The 20,354-nt window shown below is 46.8% G+C and overlaps 10 protein-coding genes, 1 non-coding gene and 1 pseudogene across 12 annotated transcripts; 4 read left to right on the forward strand and 8 right to left on the reverse strand.

Moving 5' to 3' along the window:
- Positions 1-473: 473 nt before the first annotated feature.
- On the forward strand, positions 474-2,356 carry LY89DRAFT_725234 (uncharacterized protein; the record flags this gene model as incomplete). The annotated part of the gene is made up of 3 exons (XM_018218964.1): positions 474-1,326; positions 1,377-2,283; positions 2,349-2,356. Exons 1-3 carry the CDS (start codon positions 523-525, stop codon positions 2,354-2,356), a joined length of 1,719 nt encoding a protein of 572 aa, XP_018062706.1. The 5' UTR covers positions 474-522.
- Positions 2,357-2,540: 184 nt separating this feature from the next.
- Positions 2,541-4,075, reverse strand: LY89DRAFT_711735 (short-chain dehydrogenase/reductase; the record flags this gene model as incomplete). The annotated part of the gene is made up of 3 exons (XM_018217926.1): positions 4,000-4,075; positions 3,447-3,944; positions 2,541-3,399 (listed from the first exon to the last, which is right to left on the reverse strand). The coding sequence occupies exons 2-3, from the start codon at positions 3,587-3,589 to the stop codon at positions 2,541-2,543; spliced, it is 1,002 nt and encodes a 333-aa protein (XP_018062707.1). The 5' UTR covers positions 3,590-3,944; positions 4,000-4,075.
- Positions 4,076-4,234: 159 nt separating this feature from the next.
- LY89DRAFT_691203 (protein serine/threonine phosphatase 2C) lies at positions 4,235-5,702 on the forward strand. The gene has a single exon (XM_018216252.1). The coding sequence runs from the start codon at positions 4,725-4,727 to the stop codon at positions 5,571-5,573; it is 849 nt and encodes a 282-aa protein (XP_018062708.1). The 5' UTR covers positions 4,235-4,724; the 3' UTR covers positions 5,574-5,702.
- Positions 5,703-5,929: 227 nt separating this feature from the next.
- LY89DRAFT_789154 (NAD(P)-binding protein) lies at positions 5,930-7,241 on the reverse strand (the record flags this gene model as incomplete). The annotated part of the gene is made up of 3 exons (XM_018223228.1): positions 6,415-7,241; positions 6,089-6,367; positions 5,930-6,041 (listed from the first exon to the last, which is right to left on the reverse strand). Exons 1-3 carry the CDS (start codon positions 7,023-7,025, stop codon positions 5,930-5,932), a joined length of 1,002 nt encoding a protein of 333 aa, XP_018062709.1. The 5' UTR covers positions 7,026-7,241.
- Positions 7,242-7,833: 592 nt separating this feature from the next.
- Positions 7,834-9,129, reverse strand: LY89DRAFT_341660 (uncharacterized protein). The gene has a single exon (XM_018206863.1). It carries the CDS (start codon positions 8,855-8,857, stop codon positions 8,099-8,101), a length of 759 nt encoding a protein of 252 aa, XP_018062710.1. The 5' UTR covers positions 8,858-9,129; the 3' UTR covers positions 7,834-8,098.
- A 154-nt stretch (positions 9,130-9,283) lies between these two features.
- On the reverse strand, positions 9,284-9,909 carry LY89DRAFT_599958 (uncharacterized protein; the record flags this gene model as incomplete). The annotated part of the gene is made up of 2 exons (XM_018210127.1): positions 9,284-9,801; positions 9,846-9,909. Coding segments are annotated over 2 exons (582 nt in total), but the record flags the coding sequence as incomplete, so codon positions are not given.
- A 1,630-nt stretch (positions 9,910-11,539) lies between these two features.
- LY89DRAFT_t80 lies at positions 11,540-11,623 on the forward strand (annotated as a pseudogene). The gene has a single exon. The product of its transcript is annotated as a tRNA-OTHER (tRNA).
- A 323-nt stretch (positions 11,624-11,946) lies between these two features.
- On the reverse strand, positions 11,947-12,031 carry LY89DRAFT_t81. Its single transcript has one exon. It is a non-coding gene; the product is annotated as a tRNA-Thr (tRNA).
- A 531-nt stretch (positions 12,032-12,562) lies between these two features.
- On the reverse strand, positions 12,563-13,024 carry LY89DRAFT_789157 (uncharacterized protein; the record flags this gene model as incomplete). Its single annotated transcript, XM_018223229.1, has 3 exons — positions 12,563-12,806; positions 12,866-12,964; positions 13,012-13,024. 3 exons carry the CDS (start codon positions 13,022-13,024, stop codon positions 12,769-12,771), a joined length of 150 nt encoding a protein of 49 aa, XP_018062712.1. The 3' UTR covers positions 12,563-12,768.
- A 194-nt stretch (positions 13,025-13,218) lies between these two features.
- Positions 13,219-16,884, forward strand: LY89DRAFT_341674 (glycine dehydrogenase-like protein). The gene is made up of 3 exons (XM_018206864.1): positions 13,219-16,089; positions 16,138-16,644; positions 16,695-16,884. Exons 1-3 carry the CDS (start codon positions 13,476-13,478, stop codon positions 16,790-16,792), a joined length of 3,219 nt encoding a protein of 1,072 aa, XP_018062713.1. The 5' UTR covers positions 13,219-13,475; the 3' UTR covers positions 16,793-16,884.
- Positions 16,885-17,699: 815 nt separating this feature from the next.
- On the reverse strand, positions 17,700-18,294 carry LY89DRAFT_677223 (uncharacterized protein; the record flags this gene model as incomplete). Its single annotated transcript, XM_018213668.1, has 3 exons — positions 17,700-17,702; positions 17,784-17,921; positions 17,971-18,294. 3 exons carry the CDS (start codon positions 18,292-18,294, stop codon positions 17,700-17,702), a joined length of 465 nt encoding a protein of 154 aa, XP_018062714.1.
- A 918-nt stretch (positions 18,295-19,212) lies between these two features.
- On the reverse strand, positions 19,213-20,142 carry LY89DRAFT_342613 (GNAT family acetyltransferase). Its single transcript, XM_018206868.1, has one exon. It carries the CDS (start codon positions 20,079-20,081, stop codon positions 19,341-19,343), a length of 741 nt encoding a protein of 246 aa, XP_018062715.1. The 5' UTR covers positions 20,082-20,142; the 3' UTR covers positions 19,213-19,340.
- Between the last annotated feature and the right edge of the window lie 212 nt (positions 20,143-20,354).

The raw sequence follows: 20,354 nt of genomic DNA on the forward strand, positions 1-20,354 counted from the left end.
GTCTCTCCAAGCTTATGCACTCGCACAGGATCCAAAAATTTGTTCTAGACGTGGTAGATTTCCAAACAAAGGAAGTCATTAACCCCCCCTTGTCACACCCAGCCGTTACATTCCGCAGTTTGTCAAGGCTGACATTTGCTTTCGGTTGTGGCAAGTTTTCCCCTACTAAGAGCGCCTCCGAACAACGCTCTTTGGCGGACAATATTCGAGCATCTATGGATTCGAACCTCGAAGACCAAGAGAGTTCTTGGACGAACAGCTTGGCGCAAGTAACTTTATTGAGCGATTTAACAGGATGTAATAAGAACAAACACTTGGGCCGTTGATGGTTTGGTAGTATCGAACAATTAGGCCTCTTTTCCATAGTCGTAGTTATGCCAAAATTGATTTATAGGCTTCTCACATGTTTCTTCAAATGACTCGTAGACGTGACGGTCGCTATTTAGCATGACTAGCGATTCTTTAAAAGGTTCATCCGCAACTTCAATCCCGCACCACTCGAGCATCATCATCATCATCATCATGCAACGTATCACCTCCAACATAGAAAATGGGAAACTCGTCGCAAAGCTCAGCTGTGGCAATTGCCAACGCCGAAAAAGAAAATGCGACAAAGAGAGTCCATGCTCTGCATGTCAGCAAGCAGGCCTCATCTGCACTCCGATAACGAGAGCTCGACTTCCGAGAGGCCGCCATGTAGCTCAGCGCGACGGAGATCTTCGACAAAGAGTTGCCAGATTGGAGAAATTGTTATCTCAAAGGATCGAGGAAATGTCGGTCGGTCTCACGCCTCCGGAAGACGACACAATTGGCAAGGCATCGGAACCGGCGTGGTCGTCCATCAATGAGGAAGTCGTCGGAATTCGAGAGCTCTTAGATGATTTGGTTGATGATGAACTTAATCAGCCGAAACCAGACGTAACCGAAGGAATCCAATCTCGGACCTTCGATATTTTGATGCATGGCGATGCTTCATGTTTTGTGCAAGCTCATATACTCGAATCACCGCCCAGGAACGTCGTCTCTGCATTGCTTGATGTTTATCTATCTCGAATTGATCCAATCTTCAAAGTTTGTCACGGACCTTCTCTGAGAACAATGTTGCTGCGGGCAGGGCCTTTGAATTTAGCACAAGAAGCGCTCAAATTTTCTGTCTTCTTCACTGCTGTGAATAGTCTTTCAGTGTCTGAATGCTCTCAGCTCCTTGGGTCAAGCAAAGATGAGTTAAACAACAGACTCAAGCTAGCTGCTGAAGTCATGTTATCAAGGTCTGGGCTACTTACTACCACCAATTTGACAGTCTTACAAGCGTTTGTCGTCTACTTGGTGAGTGAGAAAATCTCTTGTCAAAATTGCTTCGGCTAATATATGGAAAGGCTGGATTTCGAGTTTTCAAAGGACCTCGAGCTGTCTGTGTCATTGTGGGAACTGCTGTTCGTATTGGACAATTTCTTGGCCTGGATCTTGAGAACAAAAAACATAGCGTCTTCGAGACAGAAATGAGACGCCGCATCTGGTACTCCATAGGTATCTTGGACCTTCAAGCGGCCTTTGATAGTGGCTCATACTCGGCTCTTGCGAATGGAGTCCTGCTCAGAAATACTCCACTTCACATCAATGACGAGGACATCTCGCCCGCTACTGGAACGATTCCGGCGAGTAGACTCACATTCTGCGATATGACCTTTGCATGCGCTACTCATGAAATGTTACGTCAGATGCGGAGGATGATATATACTCCCCTCGATTCAGATGGAACTCCGATTCCAACTTTACAAAAAGACTGGACTCGACGATATGCCATCGTGGAAGATTGTGCGAATTCTCTGAACGAGAAATTCGTCATATACTGCAACCTCAATGACCCATTTCAGCTTTTCACCAAAATCGTCTGCGAAGCGATGGTCGTCAATCTTCGACTCCAAGTACGTCGCCCGATGTATCGATTCTACAGTACCAAGCCTCCACCAAATGAGGATCTCAACATCCTGCAAGTCGCCACGGAGGTGTTGGAGCAAACAGTACGCAAAACTGAAACAAATGAATTCAGAGCCTGGGAGTGGTTTGCTTGGAATAAGTGGTACGCTCTAGCGATTGTCCTTGCTGAGCTCTGTGAGCATACCGAGGGTTCACTTATCGAAAGAGCTTGGATGGTTGCCGAAGCCAGCTTTGCTAAATACAAGACCACAATTCATGACCCTGTTCTATGGAATTCGCTTGAAAAGTTGATGAGTAAAGCTCAATCAGCGCGAACACTCAAGAGCGGGAAGGTAGTCGGAACAGGTACCAATAGGCTTCAGAACGTCAGCGTACCACTCGAACCACCTGTGCTCGAGACAAATGTCCAGAATTATGAATGGACATTAACGAGCGATCATGTCCAAGATTTGTACCAGCAAGGCAATAATTGGGACCAAGAGGACATGCTGTCTTGGGTCAACTGGGAATCTTTTGTTCAAGACTTGGGTAGTGATCCCATCGAACTGGACGGCTTCGATACATTCTACTAATGACAGATGATCACGACCGCTGATATATAATTACAATCTGGTCACACCGGGTCGTATAGCCTCCAAGATCTCTACCAGCTCCAGCCACATCCTTCTCTCAGTCTCGATCGACGCCTTGCTCCTCACCCAGGTGGACTCCGGCTTAATTCGACAAGCATCCAAATATTTCCCATGAGTATCCTTTCCAGCGACCGCAGCATGCACAAGTGTCTTCCCCCCATCTTCCGCCGATCTACCAATCAATGCAAGCCCAATCTTACCACCAAGGCCACCAGTGTTCATCCGAAACAGCTCAGTCTTACACCACCCCGGATTGACGCAGTTCACAATCACGTCTCCTTGTCCTTGCTTCGTACCAATATCCAACTGGTCAGCAAGTTGCCTAACTCCCAACAGCACCATCAGCTTGCTCAGATTATATCTCCCACTCATATCTGCTGTCTTTTCATCATCCAATGAACTGAAGATCCGTCCGCGACCTGGCTCGACTAAATGCTGGTACTTGGCAAAGATATGCATCACCGACCCCGTTACAACCAATCGTGTCGGTCTCTTCTGCGCTTTTGCCGTCTCTCTCAACTTGGGGATCGCTAGCATAGAAACAAGGAAGGTAGAGATGACGTTCACTGTAATGACTGATTCGTGACCTTCGAATTGCTCGTAATCATTGGTCTCGATGCCGGCATTGGAGAGGAAGGCGTCGAGTCTTGAGAGGGAGTTCAAGCGATCGCCGAAGGCAAGAACGGATGCAAAGGATGACATGTCGAGCGGCCAGACTTCGACTTTGCCTTCGAAGGTAGGGTTCGAGGCGAGGACTGCTTTTCGAGCTGCTTCGCCTTTAGTCATGTTGCGGCATGCGAGGATTAATTTGGAGACATTAAGTTTATAGCTATATGGTGATTAGTGGATGAGTTCTAAAGTATGTTGAGGACGAACAAGTGTTTAGCGGCTTCGAAACCGAGACCTGTATTGGCTCCAGTAATGACGATTGTCTGACCCGTGAGGTCTACATGTGGTATGAAGGGAGATTGTAAGATCTGCCCGACATTCATTTGAACGATATCGCCTGCGAAGCCCATGATGGACGTTGATAATTATGTGTTCTTGAGAGTAGATTGTAGTGTCGATGATAGATTGCTGATCGGAAACTCTTACAGACTATTCAAGCTGAGTTTATATATCCAATGTGTAGTTCCCTGTTGACATCCCATCGTCATACATATTCTAGTAGTCGACTCGGACTCCTTAGAAAGTCCTCAATTTCCTCAAAAGCCGCCAGCTTCTCAAAATTCTCAAAATCCGCAAACCCCGCGTCGATTGCACGTGACAGCTTCAAAAGGGGCAATGCCTTGATTGGCCAAGAGGAGACGACGAGTCATTGATTCAGGGCGCTGCCTCGGAGTCTAGATAATGCCTGATTGCTGATGTTAATGTCTGTCAAAGAACTCGTGTTAGGAATCATATCTTTTCTTCTGAGCAAAACTCTTACTCCTTTGTAATGCTACGGTTCCACTAGAGGGATATGCTGGTAGACTGGTGTTGTGAGAGAATACAGGAGTTAAGGGGGGAAACTTATCACAGAAACAGGGCGTCGGGTCTCCCAAAGCTTAAACCGGAGGGGCACTGCGCTATACCATATATATCAGGTAGCACAGACCCGCTTTTTATGTCTTTTTTTTAAATTGTTGCAGACTTAAACTAACGAGTTGCTAATTCTTTTGTGCCTGACTATCCTCAACCTGACTATCAAAGGACTGTCGACTAGAAACTGTTACAATGAGCTCCGAGTCGCAATATCTCGAAGAGAGGCTTTCAAGCTCTATGGAACCGAGTTCGGGCACCAAAGACGACGTGACACGAATACCTTCACAAGATGCATACTCAGACTACATGAATATAGCCGGCGTCAAAAGAGCTGATGGTGCACGATTGGCCTCTAACAGTCCATGAGAAGACCGCTTCAACCGTGTTCAACCATTCTCCCCATGGAACGATGAGAATTGGATTGCGGCCACGGTCCTTGATGGCCACAACGGATGGCAGACAGCGGATTTCCTTGAGAAGGAGCTCTTGACTCTGGTACAAAGTAAGCTGAGAGAATTCCACCCATAGTCGCGAAATGAGGATTCGATTCAGCTTGTTATTGAAAAGACTTTCATAGACCTTGACGACTCTATCATCAATAACTATGTCAACAGCGCACACAACAAGGATATGGCTCTTGAGGAGAAGATAAGATATATGCAGATCGCTATGTCTTGGTCATGCGCTCTGCTGATACTGTACAATGCTATGACCAATACCTTGTATACAGCTTGTACTGGCGATTCCAGAGGAGTACTCGGACAACAGAATTCTGACGGTACTTGGGCGGTAGTAACTCTCTCCAAGGATCAAACAGGCGATAACGAAGAAGAGATTGCAAGGCTTCAACAAGAACATCCAAACGAAGAAGCTGCTATAAAGAATGGAAAAGTGTTGGGGATGACAGTTTCGTGTGCTTTTGGCGACTTCCCATGGAAATCATCATATGATACACAGCTTGAACTTGGCAAAAGATTTTTCACAAGGAGACCGATGGAGAAGAGTGAGAATCTCACGCCGCCGTATCTTATCGCCAAACCTGTTGTGACTGTGAGAAAGCTCGAGCTACAGTCCTTCCTAATCTTGGCGACTGACGGTCTATGGGAGGTGTGCACGAATCGGGAGGTGGTGGACCTTGTGGTGAGGTGGTTAGAAGCTCAGCCGGATAGTACGAAGGAGATGAAAATGACACCGATGACTGTATGGTGGAAGAGCGAGCCTCAGCAGGAAGCAAACTATGCTCCTGAATTTGATTTTCTTCAGCGCTGGAACGAGTTCGATGTAAGGTTTCGGGAAGAAAGGACAGTAATTCAGGACCTCAACAATGTCGCTGTGCATTTACTGCGCAATGCCTGTGGTGGCAATCATCGGGAGCTTCTAGCAGGGAAACTCGCCTTTCAGCCGCCGTATTCGAGAGCTGTGAGGGACGACATGACCATCCAGGTTATCTTTTTTAACATGCCAGACTTGAGCAGATAAGATATTGTAGTGGTAAGAAGGTGCATTGGCTTAAAAGCGTGAAGAGCGACCGGATCTCTGCAAAGAAGACAAAAAGCAAGGAATGTTAGTTAGTATACTTAGATCCTTTTCTATAATGGAGAATCCGAGATTAGCTTCTGTTCGCGTGTTGGTCAATAGTGACGTTGGGAAAAGAGGCGACGAGGTTCTTGACTTCTTGATTTCTTGATTTCTTGAAGAGACACGAATTGACATTTGAAGATGCGGGAGGCGAAACATTATGGATGAGATAGAAGGTTTCAAAAGGTTGATCTTTAGGTGTGCTATGATCGAATACGATGCTCCAGAGATAAAATAGACACAAGTCCTTCAATCACTCAAACATTCTTCGCAATGCCAGGTTGGATGCTTTCCAACAACTTGATCGTTTGATCCCACAATTTCTTCTGCATCGTCGCCCCATCATCACTCAGTACAAATTTCGAGGGGCTTCACCAAGGTCAGCATCTCCCATCCTCGCAGAATAGTTCACATACCTCGTAACAATACAGTCCGCCATATACGCACCATGCGACTCCTCATCTGCGGTAATGCCAGCTACCAAAGTTCTGCTTCCAACCTCCGTCGACCTAGCGAGAAGGAAAGCCAGAAACTCAAAGAGCCTCTTCTCCAGACCTTTCGACTCGCGATTGAAGTCTGACATGCAAGCTCCAGGGGTCATGCAATTGACGATGACCTTGGGCTTCTTCGAGTCGTCCATCCTCTTTGCTAATTCACGGACAAAAAAGATTTCCATCAACTTCGTGACTGCGTATCTTTCCCAAAGTTAGCAGATTTGAAGGAGCAGGAGGGGAACACTAACCTCGAATTAACATTCCAACCTTCTTTCCTGTTCAACGCCGCATAGATATCATCCTCTTTCCCCTCTTCAAATCTAATAACAAAATGCAAATCACTAGTCACGATACTCAATCTCGGTACAACATTGAACCTGCTTGCCGTCTCTCTCATCTTCGGCAGCAATAGCAAAGCCAGAAGTTCGGTCGAGATGACATTTGTCGTGACCGTACTCTCCATTCCTTCAAACTCTGTCCAAACCTTGGTCATGATCCCCGCATTCTCGACTACGGCGTCGAGTCTCTCTAGTCCGTTCGCCTTCTCTGCAAACGCTTTGACGGATTCATAGGATGAGAGGTCGAGAGGCCAGACTTCGATTGTCGATGCGCTAATCTTTGGGTGGGAGGAAAGAATGGAAGCTTTTGCTGTTTCGCCTTTAGATGTGCTGCGAACGGCCAATATCACTTTCGAAGCATTGAGGCGAACGAAATGCTGTGCGGCCTCAAAACCAAGTCCTGTATTGGAACCTGTGACTATAATTGTTTGACCTTGGAAAGGCTTCGTGGGATAGACGGGAGTGACGAGGAATTGCGAGTACAAGAAGGATCTAACGACACTAAATATGGAATTCGACATCTTGAGACCGAAGGAGATCAATTGAAAGAGAAAGCGCGATGTGAATGAATGTCGCCTGAATTGAGATGCAAGAATGAATTCAGCGAAAAGAAACTGTCATGAAACAATCTTCGTGCATCTTGGAGGGTCCAAGGACAATATATACTCCCAGCACGCGTCGCACATCTGCCTTCTTCACCGGAGACATTCTTATCTCATCACATCATGGTATTCTTTTTGTTTCAAAATTGCATGTAGCAAGACGTGGCTCAATGGTGCCTTGAAATAAAGTCTCCGTTGTTCCTCCGTTCGCGTTGAATCAGGACTAGTGCATTTTCGAAGTGGGGACCCAAAATTTGTCATCAAGGGGGCTCGCTTGTGAGTAATGAGAAAGGTTGGGAAAATAGCCACATACCTAGGTACTCACTTCCACTTACATCGTCATCTCCCTTGCCAACACGCGCGAGGCATAGTCAAGGAATTGTATTCTGCAAACTAAACCACCAAGCAAGTTCGCTCTTCACTATCCCCAGCACCGCTCTACGGAGTTCACTGAGAGTCTAAAAATGTTGACAATATCGACTGTGAAACAATGGTATTTGTCCTGGCACGCCTGCTAGAATGATCTTGAATTCCATATTATCGGCTGGAAGGACTGTTTGCAGACTGTAGCCTCGCTGGTCCATGGAATCCGGTGATGGGATGAATATTCTCTGTCGGTGGTCCCCATAACCAACATACATCGTCCTTCCTCGGAATCGATCGTAGAAGAGATGTTTTGCGGGAGGCCAACGGTCTTTTCTTCCCAATTCTTGGAAATTCCAAGGTTGATTGTTGACGTTCGATTCCCCCTCGGACTTTTTCAGTGCTGCATGGGCATGATTGCAGGCTTCCTTCCAATTTATCCAGCCTCTCTGTTCAGCAACCTCTGGGTCATCCATAACGGACAGTGGATCAAGGATGATCCGCGTGCAACAGAACATTCTCCTGCGAACCTGCTTGTGATGCCGGGCCTTTGGCTTCTTATTCCGTTTCATTTTCCTATACATTATCAGTTCGTAAAAAGAGGAGCGTGCTACGGAGTGCGGATGTTCTCACCAATGATTCCCTATGCCAACTACGGGAGGTTTATCCGAGAGGTTATCGACGTGTTTCCGGAGTGAGTAGAAGTGATGGATGTCCATGAAGTCAAGGCCATACTTCTGTTCTCCAGGCATATCCATTCTTATAATGAATCCTCGTGGTCGGAAACACTGAGCATCCCACATGGCGACCCGATCCAGAATCTGCTCAATCGCCCAGGCGACTCCCGGCGTTTCGCGATTGATTAGTGGAAGTACAATGCTTCCGCAAAATACTTCCCAGTCGCCTTGTGGTATTCCACACTCATTCAGCTCTTTCGGGTATCGAAAACCATGAGTGAGACGTATTGTGCTCAGAGCCGGAATCTGCAAGCCTCGAGGAATAGTCTCTTCCGCGGTCACAGCTGGGCGTTGGGTAGGAGGTTTTGGAATTCGTGGTGCAGGCGCTGTCTTTGACGCTCTTGAATGTCCTGAGACCAGTCCTCCTCCTCCTCTTGATGCTCCTTCACTAGGATTGTTTCGGAGAACCCGAATGTCGTTCACCAAGTCGAGAATACTCCCTCCATTGCCGTTAGAGCATCCACCACCCCATGTACCGTCAAGAGATTGCCCTAGCGTACCATCATTGCCGGGAAGTTCGATCTCCTGATCGACAATCTCGACATGCGGACTCTCAGCGTCTTCGATGCAAGTTGTCTCAATTTGTTGCTGCAGACGCTCAAGTTTGCGGCGAGCCCTGGAAGAGTGCGTCTTTCTGTTGTGTTTTGCCATTTCGCTTGTCAATCAGAATAGTGATATTCGTGCAGGAGTAGATGAGTGTGGGTTGGAGGCGATGTCATCTGGGCTTGCGTCAGTAGATCATTGAGAGTCTACGTGTAGGACATACCTAGTGATGTTTCTTAGGCTGTAAGAGTATAGGTGTAGAAGAGGTGAGTTTGTATGGACGATGAAGGTGCACCAAGGACGAAGATGTAGAGAGAACGAATTGAGAAGGCAAGTAGCTAGTGATAGCGACTAAGGACCTCAGAAGGAGCAACCAGCCAGCACTTTCAATGTCAAATGTGCCTTCCTGATTAGTTATGGAAAGACGTCGGGTCAGTAAAGGAGAATCAAATTGAGACGATCCATTGGTATCTAGAAGTTACAATTACCCTTTTCCTGACCCAACTCCAGCGCTGTAAATCAACCCCCCATTGCCTAACGTCTTCCACGTCCACCTCGTCCCCGACTTCTGCTTCGACTCCTGTCATCATAACTGCTGTAACTACTGTAACTTGGGCTCCTCCGTCTTCTACCACCGTTGCGGCCAGGGCTATCTCTTCGGCCTCCTCCTCGCCGTCTAGGTGGAGAACGGGAGCGAGAGCGAGAAGAAAGTGACCTTGATCGAGTACGATGGCGCCTGGGGGATCGTGATCGGGACAATGATCTTGGACGATATGTATCAAAGTTTCTCTCGGTTCGACCATAGGCTGGAGGTGGAGTTCGGCGTCTGGTAGGTGGGGGAGGTCGGAAAGGAGCTGCCAGAGGGACTCGAGGATCGATATTGGCGCCACGTCTCGCCATAGGTGGTGACGGAGAGAACTTGCGACGTGGAAGGACAATTGAAACATTGATAACAGCTCCATCGATCTGCGACTCGTGCATATGGGCAATGGCAGCTTCAGCATCGGTTTCGGAGGCATAGAGAATGTACGCTGTGCCACGATTCGTATTGACTAAGAAGTTAGGGTGGTCCAGAGCTCTATAAGGAATTACTTACAAGCTCGATTCATTGGCATATCCAGGTCGCGGATCTGGCCGTAGGTGCTAAAGATCTCTCGTAGATGGTCCTCGTTCACGTTCTTCGTGAGCTTCTCCACGACAACCTAAAGACATCAGCAGATTCTCTGTGGGATCACCATTAAGACATACCTTTGTGCTTCTAATCGGACTGGCGCTTCTGCCATGGCTGGCGCTGCGGCTACGACTCTCAGTCCTGTATCTGCCATTTCTGCGTGGGCTTCGGCTTGGGGATCGAGGAGAGATTGTTCGTCGTGGTCTTGAAGGAGATCTTGAAACTGGTTTTCCATTCGAAGCATCTGAGTACGGCGACCTAGTACGCGTGCGTCCACGGGATGGTGATCTGGAAGGCATGGTTGCGAGTTTGTTGTAAATTCAAGCTCCAGGCGTCGCGTTGATGATCTTGAAAGGCTGCGCGCCGAGAAGTTTTGTGGGCTCTGTCACGTGGCTGACTTTAAAAAGATTTCTGGGAGAGAATTGCGGAGCAAATTTTCTGGTGACTAGAAGCTCTGACTGAGAAAAACGAGACTCCCAGAACCTCACTTTTCAGTATCTCTAGTTCTTGTGTTGGTGAATTAACGCCTATATCTTAACATGGACAAGTTGCCCAAAGCCTAGTAGAACTGCACCCGACCCGAAATCAAATTCATCGTCCCATCACAGCAGACAGTATAGGTCGCCAATGCTCACTTTCGACGGCCCTTTGATTCTTTTAAGTGGTCTTGTTTCTTCCTCGGAAACGATCTTCAATCCCATTCCACAGTTTCAAGAGTCCATGCATACCATTTTTTACTTCCACTATCTGCTTCTAGCCCGGCCTTAATCAGTCTTTTGTTCTTTGGCTCACAAGTAGTTACTCCAAAATTCGGCATCAGATAGAGTAACTTCCTTTGTACTAATATCTGAAGGTGTCTCTGAAGTCCACAGCAAGTCTCCTTGTTCGCTCTAGCACGCAGACCTCGAACCTTTACCAATGCACTGATTGTGGATTTAAAGCGAACCATTTTGATCGCATTGGCATCAAAACTACCTCTACACCCAGTTCTGGGGACTTGTACGGCCCACAAAGTCTCATTTACGACCGTACATTTGCCATTCAATATGCAAGATTGTGTCGGCTTCGACTTCCTCGCCCTTTCTCGTCCTCTACCCATCCCACAACACATTGTATCCAGACGTTCCAATCACGTCTTTAAAACTACGACATGAACATTTCACCATGTCAATAATTCTCGGAAAGATATGCTATAAGTTCTCCATTCAAATTTCCGCTCCGCTTGACTCCCCTCACCACCTTTTGCTCAGCTACCTCTTGTTCAACTTCATGCAAATACTCAGCACAATTTGCTTTGACCATTGATTACTTCATTTCACGATTCCAAAGTGCACATGGTGTTTAAGTAAAGATGGGAAAAGTGGCTCCCCCCAAGTAATGAGACAGGATGTGAGAATTAATTGATACAGGCCTCGCTAGCACGCCCAATTGAGTATATACTAAGCTTTTGGTTGTTGTTCTGTGAGTGAAAGTGAGGAACAATGTACGACTTGTATTTAGACAACTTAACTTGGGAAAGTGCAATAGTACAGTACTGCGCGCAAGTGACCACTGACCATAGCTGGGGGAACCCCAGCTGTGGTCATAGTAAGGAAAAGGTATTCAAATCAAGCAACAAAGCCCTCGTAGCTCAATGGTAGAGCGCGTCACTAGTACCGTAACAAGTCAATGGCGAGATGCCGGTGCGATTCCGTCTAGTGGCACAGAAGAAGAGAGCAGACGAGGCAAATGTGGTTGCGGCATTGCGTGGAGAAGTTCTGGGTATAATTTTGATAACCCTATCTACTCACTTTCCTTCAGAATTGCCTTTATTTGCAAATAGGGAGCGCGCAACAGGTTGCGAATGTCCTGTCTTCCTAGGACATTCAAGTCATGGCCAAGAGTTTGTACTCGGGTAGATTTTCAGGGGCTCGTTTACGACTGAGAGGTGGTGGTGGTAAAGAACTTTGCGACGAAGGAGCAAAAATCGATTTTCCAACCTACGGTTGGAAAGTCGAGCCAAAGAAAATTCAAAAAATATATTTCGTGCCCTCGGACGGAATCGAACCGGCAACCTCGTCATTGACTTGCTACGGTACTAGTGACGCGCTCTACCATTGAGCTACGAGGGCTTTGTTGCTTGATTGGAATACCTTTTCCTTATTTGATTTCATAATGCCAATTGTTTAAAACATGGGGAAAAAGTGTGGTGCGGTGTGGCTCCGCCGGAGCCACACCGCACCACTCACCAGTAGCAAGTTCGGTCATTATCGGCTCTTTTTCTAGCAGGGTCTAGCTTGGCTCAAACCAACCAAAAATGACCGGAAGCCATGCGCAAACGTGATCGGAACGAAACCTTGCTGCCCAGAGTTTACAATGCAGTATTTAGCTTAAGTTTCATGCCTAGATCAGGAAGCACAGCTACAGCTAGAATCCTAAAAGGTGTGTTGAAGAGAGCTCAAGTCAACTAGGGTGTCACAAGTTCAACGAGAAGTCTTAAATTGGGAAGCACGCATATGGCATGCCATATGCGTGCTTCCCATAGAGTACAAGTTTTCACACGACAAACAGCATCAACTGCTCCGAAGAACCAAGGTTAATGGCTTCCCAATCCTGCTTCTCGGTCCATGGCTTTTGCAGCTGAAATCACCAACCTCCATAATCTCCTGGCTAAGTTTTTAGGGTGGTAACATAACTTCATCCTTATGTAGTTGAGTATGTCTATTTGTATTTTACAATGCCCATCTGTCATATCGAGGTATCCCTTATGCACCCATTAATCATTCCAGCGCCTCTGCCATGCAATATGTCCATCATAGTGTACGCCTCGAATCCGTCTCCGTACAGCCATCTGTCCGTTCCCGCCCCCTTAAACAAGCTTCTTCACAGCATCGATCGCGAACGGTGCTGGTAACACATTAGTCTGCGAAACCGGAGCTATGAGTGGCACAAAGTTCGGGACGTACACAAGTACAGCAGAACGGCTCCAACGATAACCTTCTGCACGGTGAGAGTAGCCTCAGACTCTGCAGCCTTGAGTTCAGCGGCGCTCATTTGTGGTGGTGCTGAAGATCATTAGCAGAAGTTAGCAATAATTCAGAATACAACTTACGTCCTCCGAACATATCTGCGGTTGTATGAAGCTGTTGAAGAGTTGATGTTATCGTCGGGAAAAAATGTTGTAAATGTCTTGAAGCCCCTGTTATTTGGCACGCGCACTTCCGTCAAGCATATTTTAGTGGCGTTCAGATAAGACACTAGCGGAATTATAGCGTATCTTTTTTTATCTTGATATTGGGAGTTATTTTACATATTTTACTCTCCCACTTACGAGACTGAAGATTTCGTTGTTAAATTTCCGAGGGGGTTGGGAAAACTTTCGCGGATTCATTTGAAGAACGGCATCGACATTACAATCTTCTCACCCCTTCTCAATCTCGACATTACGATGAGGGGTTGATGATATCCAGTTCCTAAAGTGCCCGAACCCCGCCTACCAGCTTCGAGAAGCTCGAGTACAAACCACCACACCGACTTTCTTAACTTTAACCTACTTGCCTCGCAATCTTCGAAGTCATGGCAACACCAGGTACTGCTCTCCGAGCTCAGCTTGGGATATTTACAGTCCAAACCAGAACTCTAGCTGCGAGAAAACCAAGTCAACTCACGCGACCATGGGTTTGTCACCAATGCACGAAGTCGAGGGTGAAAGCAGGTTCAATTGGAAGACGAACCTTCTATACAAGCTCTGCCAACGACGAGACCACAAAGGCACCCTCTGCGAATGTCTCGAAAGGCAATTACTTGCCTCTAGATACATTCGCGAGGCGACACATTGGCCCCTCAGCAGATACCACGGAGCAGATGCTGAGAGCATTGGACCCTCCAGTCAAAGACTTGGACGACTTCGTTAAACAAGTTCTGCCTGGGGACATCTTATCTTCCAAAGATCTTCAAGTTGATGCTGCAGGAGCTGCAGGAGAAGAAGGGTTCACGGAATCACAATTGCTTGCGCGACTTCGGTCAATTGCTTCGCAGAACACGATCATGAGGAGCTACATTGGGTGTGGATATGCCGGCACGCGAGTGCCAGAAGTTATCAAGAGAAATGTATTGGAAGGACCAGGGTGGTACACAAGTTATACGCCATATCAACCAGAGATCAGTCAGGGCAGACTCGAATCACTGTTGAACTTCCAAACATTAGTTTGTGATTTGACTGGACTCCCAATTTCGAACGCATCACTGCTGGATGAATCTACTGCTGCTGCCGAAGCTATGACACTGTCTTTGAGTGCCTCTCGAAGCAAAAGTAAGAACAAAACATTCTTCGTCAGTCACCTAGTACACCCACAAACCAAAGCGGTACTTCAAAGTCGGGCAGATGGATTTAACGTCACAATTGAGGTCGGCGATGTGCTCGCAGATGGTGGCAAGCGGGTAAAGGAGCTTGGCAATGATCTCATTGGAGTTCTTGTACAATATCCAGATACTGAAGGAGGAGTGGAAGATTTCAAGGGTTTGGCGGACATCATTCACAAACAAGGTGCTACTCTGAGTGTGGCAACCGATCTCCTGGCCTTGACTGTCCTTTCACCACCTGGAGAGTTCGGAGCGGACATTGCTTTTGGCAATGCTCAACGTTTTGGTGTACCTTTTGGATTCGGTGGACCACATGCTGCCTTCTTTGCAGTAAGCGATCAGTACAAGAGAAAGATCCCCGGTCGTCTTATTGGTGTATCAAAAGACAGGTTGGGAGACAAGGCAATGAGATTGGCTTTGCAGACTCGAGAGCAGCACATCCGACGTGAGAAGGCCACCAGTAATGTATGCACGGCCCAGGCATTGTTAGCAAACATGAGTGCATTCTATGCTGTCTATCATGGACCTCAGGGGCTCAAGAACATTGCCGAACGAGCTATCAATGGTGCCAGAATCTTGGAGGAGGGCCTACGATCTCTGGGATATGACACTGGTTCAAGGGGCAAAGGAGAGGATGGAAGAGTAATCTTCGACACTGTCGTCGTCAATGTCGGCCAGGGAAAAGCTAACGAGGTCATGCAATATGGCGTTGAAAGATTCGGCATCAATTTGAGAAAGTTCGATGAAAGTCGCCTAGGCATAACGATCGATGAGACTGTGGATTTGAAGGATCTTGAGGAGATTCTTGCAATCTTCGCCAAATTTTCAAGCTCCTCGAAGGGTGTCCAGATCAGCCAGATCATTGAATCTTTGCCAGTCAATGGCGCGATCCCTATTCCGTCTAAGTTCCAGAGAACGTCCGAATATCTCACTCATCCAGTCTTCAACTCTCACCATTCCGAAACCGAACTCCTTCGCTACATCCATCACCTCCAATCCAAAGATCTTTCTCTTACTCATTCCATGATTCCTTTGGGTTCTTGCACCATGAAGCTCAACGCAACGACTGAAATGGCGCCGGTGACTTGGCCAGAATTCGCTTCCATTCATCCATTCGTGCCTCCCAACCAGGCCACTGGCTACAAGGTCATGATTGATGAATTGGAGGCTGACTTGGCAACGATCACTGGTTTTGATGCCGTCTCTTTGCAACCAAACTCTGGTGCCCAAGGAGAATTCACTGGTCTTCGAGTCATTCGTAAGTACCAAGAACAACAGCCAGGAAAGAAGCGAGATATTTGCTTGATCCCAGTCTCCGCCCACGGCACGAATCCTGCATCTGCTGCTATGGCTGGAATGCGTGTTGTCACGGTGAAATGTGACACAAAATCTGGGAATCTCGATATGAATGATCTAAAAGCCAAGTGTGAGAAACACAGCGAAGAACTAGGTGCCATCATGGTCACTTACCCGAGTACATTTGGAGTATTTGAACCTGAGATCAAGGCTGTCTGCAATCTTGTTCATCAACATGGTGGACAGGTTTACATGGACGGCGCCAACATGAATGCCCAAATCGGCTTGTGCTCACCAGGGGAGATTGGTGCAGATGTCTGCCACTTGAACTTGCATAAGACTTTCTGTATTCCTCATGGAGGTGGAGGTCCAGGAGTGGGTCCAATTGGTGTCAAGTCACACCTTGCTCCTTTCCTTCCTGGTCATCCTCTGGTCCAGACTGGTGGGGAGAAGGCAATCGCTCCTGTAAGCGGTGCTCCTTGGGGTAGTGCAAGCATTCTCCCAATCAGCTGGGCCTACATCAAGATGATGGGTATGTGAACTCCCTGATTTCTAAAATACCTTACTTATTGTTCAATAGGTGGCCGTGGCTTGACACATGCGACCAAGATCACACTGTTAAATGCTAATTACATCATGTCATGCCTCCGCCCACATTATCCGATCGTTTACACCAATGCCAATTCCAGATGTGCTCACGAGTTCATTCTTGACGTTCGAGGTTTCAAAGAGACTGCTGGTATTGAGGCTATCGATGTTGCCAAACGACTGCAAGATTACGGATTCCATGCTCCGACTATGAGCTGGCCCGTGGCGAACACTCTTATGATCGAGCCCACAGAGTCCGAGAGCAAAGAGGAACTTGATAGATTCATTAATGCTTTGATTTCTATTCGCAAAGAGATTCGAGCTATTGAGGAAGGCAAAGTGCCAAAGGATCGCAATGTTCTCAAGATGGCGCCTCATACCCAGAAAGACTTGATTGTTGGCGAGTGGGGTCGACCTTACAGCAGAGAACAGGCTGCATACCCTCTTCCGTGGCTGAAGGAGAAGAAATTTTGGCCCAGTGTCACTAGATTGGATGATGGTAAGTCGTCGTACTTGCTGAACAACAAATTCCATACTAACATGGCATAGCATATGGGGACCTTAACCTCTTCTGCACTTGCGGACCAGTTGAGCCTGTCGACGAAGTAGACGGTATTACAGGTGCATCGGCCCCTTCACCAACATAATTGTACAATGTAATGTCACTATAAGGAGCGGAAATTTTCAACATTGAATGTGCGTGGAGTTGATGGCATTACATAGTCTGGCATATATGGTGGCGTTATAGATTTAGAAATGGCTTCAACCGCCAGGGGTAAAAGGGTCATTTCGTATTTACAGCCATCCACTAAATAGCGGATGAGAATTTTATGCAATACTGCGTTTTGGTATATTTTCTTTGTTTACTCGTGCAATCTTTGATGTGCGTGATGTGCGTGCTGTGCCACGTGCAGGCTAAAATGTTTAAATCTCTGGAACCATCCTAAAGTCCACTTGTGGTGTAAGCCGGTCAAGACACGAACAAGAACGATGCCGTGGTCCTTGGGTCTTTGTAGTTCAAATGAGGCGCCTTTGGAAATAAGTTGACAATAAATATCTTATGATGGAGACAAACACACGTGTGGAAAGGAACCAACTCTTTCACTTAATCTGATACGGTCTCCCCGATATCCATCTGTATAATTGATTAAAATTGAATTCAAGAAAGCTCTTCTTAGGTTCACCTTCTCATCTCAAAGCTAGCATCTGTCTGCCTTGACAACCAAAAAAAAGAAAAAAGACTCGAGTTGGAGATGGCTGGATTCGAACCAGCGATCCACAATCTGAATGGTCCACGGACGAAGATGAACCCCGGATACCTCCCAATAAACCCGAAGGCACCGAAAGCCCCTCTATGCTCCTTGTGTCGCCTTTTCAGGCCTCCACAAGAAGTTCGTTTAACCCGCTTTCCAATTGTTCTTGTGAGATTTACCACTAAGCTACGTCCCCATTTTGTTGACAAGAAGATGCTAATTTGAAAACTATGAGTCTTCTCCCTATTCCTCCTATTCCCTTTTCCTCCTAACTAGCGTCTCCTTCTGGTCACGTCAGATCTCACTGTGAAATGGTATAACCAGAAGCAGCCTGGGAAATCCAAATCAGTATCGTCAAACTTCAGACCGATTATATAGGACTTACATCTTTAGCATTCTGTTGGTTCTGCTGTATGCCTCCCGAAAACATCGTTTGCAACTTTGACAGATTCGGATTATCTGTGGTAGGGTTTCCCGTCAATCCCTGGGCCAGCTTCAGCTCTCCTTGTTGAGCCTTTGCTACCTGTTTCCCATTAGCTCCATCAACCAAGGACATATCACAGGAAACTCACTGTAGCCAAACCCGCGATAGCTGCGTTTCCACTTGGCGCAATTTTCTGGTTATTGGTTCGGATGGAGATTCCTTGGTTCACAATGGTGATCAACTTCGATTTCGAGCTCTGGAAATCATCCTGGTCTGGAGTCGCCTGAGCTAGCTCTTGTTGAATGACTTTCGTTTGAGCTTGTTCTTGTTTTTGGACAGTAATATTATCGTTTATGCCGTTGACGAAATTTTGGACAGCGGAGGAACATGCAGCACGTTTGTGAAGGGGAAGTGAAATTGCGAGGTTCAGAAATAGAGTGAGAAGAAGGGTTGGAAGAAGGAACTTGGTCATTTTGGAGACGCAACAGACGATCAGATATCTTTGGAGAGATTTGATGACAAGAAGAGGAAGATGAGGAGGCAACCTAGTGATGGTTGTGAAGATCTTATGAAAGAGCAGGCCAGACAGCTTTATATCCTTCTTTTGAACTTGGATTTTACTCCTGCAAGTTACTAGATCCCAGAAGTCCGATTCTCTTCGGATCGTGAAGAAAGTTTCCATGAATTTCAACACTGACACAAGAGAACAGCTTTCAGCTAAGATGAACTCTAATGTTCACATCTAACACCCAATCTGAAGAGAAACCCAGCGCCAGATTTGCGGCATAAGTCCCGAGCTCGTACGCTGGACGACAAACATCCATTTGATATGATCTCATGAACGGTGGGACGTTCAAGTGCACGGCTTCCACAAGCAGATGTGAAACTTGTATTGCACTAGATCACTGGGATATCCTGAGATGGGTTTGGTTGTCATCCCGTCAAGCTTTCGGGCTCGTTGATCATTTGAAACGAAACGAAAGCTTATATTCTTATTTCAAACGAACTGTAACTTACCAATCAACGACAGTCAGGTGCTTCAATAATTCAGGAATAGAGGTAGAATGAAAAAAAGGACATGTAAATTTGAGAAGAAGCTCTAGTAGTACCAGCTGCAGAGCCAATTCGGCCGAGCAAACAAGGGTTCAGCAATTTTGAAAAAAGTAAAAGGTGCTTAGGGCTTGAGCTAAACTTCAGAGCTTCACTTGTGCCCCAACCTTCTCGTTCTGCATATCCGAAACTTCCGAGGGTCGGATTCGGACTTTGAAATGTAATTTAGCGTCTCCTCCATCAGGCCAGTATGGCGGCATTCCTGCTCGTACTATCGTTAGTTGTCCATCTGCAGAAGCATCAGGCACAACTGCATGATTTTGCCAAAGCACTGTGCGTCCATTATTTTCATCCCTCGATATCCAGCTTGCGAAGCCGAGATGTGAGCCTCGTCTAAGCATCTAATATTGTGATCTATGGATGTTTCATGTCAGCTCTCCAAATCATCGTGGTCATCATAGTTTTCACTCATGCGCCATCCTCCCTGATGTCGTCCAACTTCCTCTTTTGCTTCCCTTCAGCATCAAAATTGTCAGGATGCAACCATTTCTCCAAAGCCTCCTTCACACCACCCTTCCCTTTCTTGAACCACTCATCATCTATACAACTAGCCCACCAAGTATCCCTTCTCCTTCCCTTAGCAATCATATGCTTCCTGAACAGACCTTCATGCGTGAAGCCCAACCTCAAAGCGGCCCTCTTACTCGCCTCATTGAAACTATTCGTCTTCCACTCCACTCTCTGAAAATGCAGCTCTTCAAACGCATACTTCATCAGCAAATAATTGACCTCCGTAGCAGCAGGCGTTCGTGAAAGCTTCGGTCCATAAAAAACGTGACCAATCTCGATAGACCGATTGTCAGGTACAATATTCATGAAGCAAGTGATGCCGACGGCTTCCTTGGGTTTGGAGCCAGTCTCCGAGGCCTCCGTGACGAAGATGGTGAAGACAGTTGTCGGGAAGGACATGAGAAGTTTAAGGTGCGCTTTGAGGGACTCCACGTCTTGGAATGGTTCGAAGGGTAGCCATGTGTAGAGGCTATTGTTTTGAGGTCCGCAGAGATTCTCGAAGAGACTGGGTGCGTGCTCAAGTACACAAGGAATGAGTATTACATTGTGCTTCCCTTTGAGAACAATGTCACCTTTGGTTTTGGGATCTATGGCAGGTGGTCCCTCGACGAAGTCTCCTTTAAGATTGGGATCAGACATGTTGAATGGCGTTTTCAAGAGGCTCAAAATACGTGTTGGTGTGAAGGATCACAGAATTCCGACAACCATCACTTTTCGTCTTCTCGAGTAATGAGTCATACGGCGTATATCGCAGACAGCGGGAAAGATCTGCACAAGAATCCAAACATCTCTGTTTCCATTGCAATAGGGGAACAATAGTCAGTATCTAGTCCTTCCAGAAGCTGAGCTGGTCCGTTCCTCAACATTATCAATCAAGTCACTCGAGAGCACGTGTTTGAGATTTGTTGATCG

The sequence above is a fragment of the Mollisia scopiformis genome (genome assembly GCF_001500285.1).
Source record: "Mollisia scopiformis unplaced genomic scaffold LY89scaffold_33, whole genome shotgun sequence".
NCBI classification, from domain to species: Eukaryota; Fungi; Ascomycota; class Leotiomycetes; order Helotiales; family Mollisiaceae; genus Mollisia; species Mollisia scopiformis.